The sequence below is a fragment of the Hibiscus syriacus genome, unplaced genomic scaffold (genome assembly GCF_006381635.1).
Source record: "Hibiscus syriacus cultivar Baekdansim isolate YM2019G1 unplaced genomic scaffold, ASM638163v2 tig00117040_pilon, whole genome shotgun sequence".
Taxonomy (NCBI): domain Eukaryota; kingdom Viridiplantae; phylum Streptophyta; class Magnoliopsida; order Malvales; family Malvaceae; genus Hibiscus; species Hibiscus syriacus.
The window spans coordinates 154,932-158,628 of record NW_024063535.1 but is presented as its reverse complement, the minus strand read 5'-3'; the positions used below and the strand labels follow the sequence as shown (position 1 = coordinate 158,628).

The 3,697-nt window shown below is 35.9% G+C and overlaps 1 protein-coding gene across 1 annotated transcript; it reads right to left on the bottom strand.

Annotated features, from left to right (window-relative positions):
- Positions 1–1,112: 1,112 nt before the first annotated feature.
- On the bottom strand, positions 1,113–2,405 carry LOC120197007 (zinc finger protein CONSTANS-LIKE 1-like). The gene is made up of 2 exons (XM_039198659.1): positions 1,685–2,405; positions 1,113–1,532 (listed from the first exon to the last, which is right to left on the bottom strand). Exons 1-2 carry the CDS (start codon positions 2,201–2,203, stop codon positions 1,476–1,478), a joined length of 576 nt encoding a protein of 191 aa, XP_039054590.1. The 5' UTR covers positions 2,204–2,405; the 3' UTR covers positions 1,113–1,475.
- Between the last annotated feature and the right edge of the window lie 1,292 nt (positions 2,406–3,697).

Sequence of the window (3,697 nt, the reverse complement as noted above, 5' to 3'; positions counted from 1 at the left end):
AATGCAAACAAAAGATGCCCCTAAATTAACCATGGACCCAATTAAAATTTATTTGGATATAACTAAAAACCAACAATCAACTAATATAATAGAACGAGATATTAAATTATTTAAATAAGATTAAAATTTGTATTTTGATAATTATAAATGAACCAGATTAGGTTGAAAGAATTACTTTCATATTAAATCTACATTATTAAATTATATACCGATGGTTATATGAAAATAAAATTATTAAATTAATTTTTTTTAAAAATTTATTAATAAATAAAGAAAAGCTAATAACAATGTTACAATGATTATCGGTAGTCAATTTATAAAAATATTTTCCAACTGAAAGAGTAATATTAAACAATATCATTTAATCGTGTAGTAAATCTATTTATTTATTTATTAGCTTATGCTACCCAAAGAAAAGATAGGACAATAAAACCAAAATTAAGATCTCCAACAGACATGAATATTTGTACCCTACACGATTATTTCAAAGGTATATTAGAAGAAACAGGAAGTGCATTGTGATTGGAAATCTTTGGCAAATGGATACACAGTCCAGATTCGGATGCTAACTGCAGTGGGACAATCGGCCACCCAAAGGGATCAAGCCGATGACATTAATCTCTCGGCTCAGATGCAACCACCATCCTATATTGACAAAAGCTGTCATAAAATGACCCACACACTAGGTGGTACCTCAACTTGGCTATGAGAAACACTCAAAATGACAAGACGTGTGGGGGGCACATGAGATGAAAATGTTTATCATTTTAGGCAATACACAAGGACATGCCCAACTTGCTTGTTTAGGCAGAAGAAGATGCGTTGCAAAGTGATTGACAAGAACAATTCTGTTCATGCTCAAAATATATTTTAAGAAAGAAAATTCAAATTGGTATACGTGCCTTGTTATTGTCAATGACATATCACTGACAAGAATTCTGACGCCCACAGGACTGGTGAAACGGTGGATAATGGGATAGCCAGCCAGCCTTATAAGTGGATGTCCTTCAAAGAATCAAGGACACGAACCCTTTATCTGTAGCGCCACTTCCTGCGCACATCCCTTAGTTTGCTATTACGTAAATATTATTTCCAAAGAAACTACGTTAGTCTGTTGAAATATCAGAAGGAGAGTATAACACTTTGTTGAAGTAATTAGCACTCTTAAAATTCTTGGATTATTAGTACAAATAAACCCACACTACAGGCCTACACATGGTGTCAACATTCCTATCAATGACTATTGTTAGAATAGGTTAGAGAATCAGAAAGAGCAGGCCAAAATCAACTAAAATCGAATGGCAAAGATGTTACAATTTCTAACAAATTTTAAGATTTTTTAAACTGGATTTTCTCACATACTAAGCCTTTTTCTCCTAATGACTACTCAATCGTGCCTCTCTGACTGAAACTGCACCGTTCCATCCGGTTTGATCTGTTGTTATTTCGATAACCTGGAGTCAACCGGAACGGCTTCATCCTCTTTTCTGCAAGCCGTACCTCCGTTTAGGAGATAAACAATCTGGATCGTCCTGTTGAATAATAATGAAAAGAATTATCAACTCTTGATTTCATGAAAGAGATTAAACGATTTGAATAAGAAAAACGAAAAGAATTTAAAATGAGAGACGACGGGAAAACAAGATGTAAAGAATTGAAGAGAGATCAAAAGAGAAAAACAAACCTTAGAGTGAAGATCTGGAGCATTTTCTCTCGACCTTTTCAACGAAAACAATTTTTTTGATTTGGATACTTCTCTTTCACCACCGGAATCATCTCCGCTACTAGAAGAACTGGACACCGGCGGAGGTGTATTTTCTACTGTCGACAACGGCACCACCTGATTATCGCCGTCCTCAACGTCATCTTCAACAGACACGTCATCATCGGAATCATCTCCTTCACCATCATCTCCTTCATCGTCGTCGTTGCGAACGCCGTCATAGTCATTCTCTGCTTCGCTCTCTTCTCGATCGCCGTCGTTGACGCACCTCTCGCAGACGGAGACCGTGTGACCGAGCCTGGAACCAGTGGCTCTCCATGGAGTGAGAGACTGGCAAGCGTGACAGAGGAGAAGCCTTACGTGCCTCGCCACGAGGAAGTTGGCTCCGTGGACTACAGCGTCGCAATCCCAGCACAAACTGGCTTGATCCGATTCACAATATGTCGTCGCCGCCAACTTGCAGAGCTCACAGCTCTTCATCTCCTTCCCCGTTTAACCAAATCACAAAAGATATTTTCGCTCGATCCACCAGCGAGTTTCCTTTCGTTTTCTCGAGAGAATTTCTTAAGTTGCTATTTTCTAATTTTCTAATCTTCTATTTCGTTTAACCAAATCACAAAAGATATTTTCTAATTTCTTAAGTTGCTCTTTCGTTTTATCGAGAGAATGGCCGATTGAGAGAGAGAGAGGGGAAGAGAGAAGAATAAAACTAAACAACTTGCAGTGTCTTATAGGAACAGCCTTGCCTTTTGCTTTAAATTACAAGTTTGCCTTTGCAATAAACCAACACACCCCACTCGCATGATATTTTGCCCTGGTTAGTGTTAATGAAACAGAACTAATTAATTAACTTTATAACTTAAATTATATATTGATAAACTGAATGTATTGGCTTTTGAACGTAGATTTATATTAAGATAAAAAAGAAAAATAGATGTCCCTTATTCTCATATGTATGAGGTAACAGGAGGTAAGATAATAGGCTGTCCCAATACCAGGTTTAGAGCAGTTTCCGTAGAAGACCTCCAAATTATGAAATGCCCTCTATGGGACTCGATCCCACGACCTCAAGGTTAAGAACTTTGTGCTCTACCAACTGAGCTGGATGGTCATTTCATTAAGGTTCTTAACCTTGAGGTCGTGGGATCGAGTCTCGTGGAGGGCATTTCATAATTTGGAGGTTTCCTACGGAAACTGCTCTCACCCTAGTGTTGGGAGCAGTCTACTATCTTACCTCCCCCTATCCTATTACATATTGAAACAAGAGACCGATATTAAGATAAAAAAGAGAAATTAAATAAAAAATAAAGGAGGGTAACATTGTAAATTGAGAAAAGGTATGGAGGAGAAGAAATATGGTCGTGTGGGTCTATGTTTTCTTGTGTGTACAGGAAGTGGAAATGCAAAGGGTGTGGCGCGACGTATTGCCAAGTGTCCATACGTGAGAGAGCATTAACTTGTGTGGTGCAACGAGTCGGAAAGCTTTGGATTTCGGCTTTGTTTCCTCGGTCAGTTGAATTTGCTTTGAAATTGAAACGAAGTTTGTTTGTACGTTTTTTTTTTTAATTTGTTTATACTTTTTCTATTTTTATAGGATAAACTACGTAGTTAGTCATTCATTTACTCCCTTAATTCCGTTTCAGTCACTTAACTTTTATTTTTAATCATACATAAAGTTATATTTTAATTTTATTTTAATCACTTATTATTAAAAATACATCGATCGACATATTATTATAAAATGATATCATGTCATCATTAAAAAAAAATAAAATATTATTACTTTAGTAGTTTTGTTTCTTTTTTAATAGTAAATGACTAAAATAAAATTAAAATATAATATTAAATATGATTTTAAAAAATAGAATAAAGTAGTAATTAAGTCATGTAATGTTAGTTTACTCAAAATATTTTAAAGTAGCAAATAGCACGACAGTTCTTTGGGTTAGACGGGTGAAGTGTCGGTTGGGATTG

Bases quoted from the DNA above. Each gene is read 5' to 3' on its own strand.
- LOC120197007 (XM_039198659.1), bottom strand. From the start codon at position 2,203: ATGAAGAGCTGTGAGCTCTGCAAGTTGGCGGCGACGACATATTGTGAA. The intron at 1,533-1,684 runs GTTTGTTTTTCT...ATTATTCAACAG, and splicing joins CTCCAGATCTTCACTCTAAG to GACGATCCAGATTGTTTATC.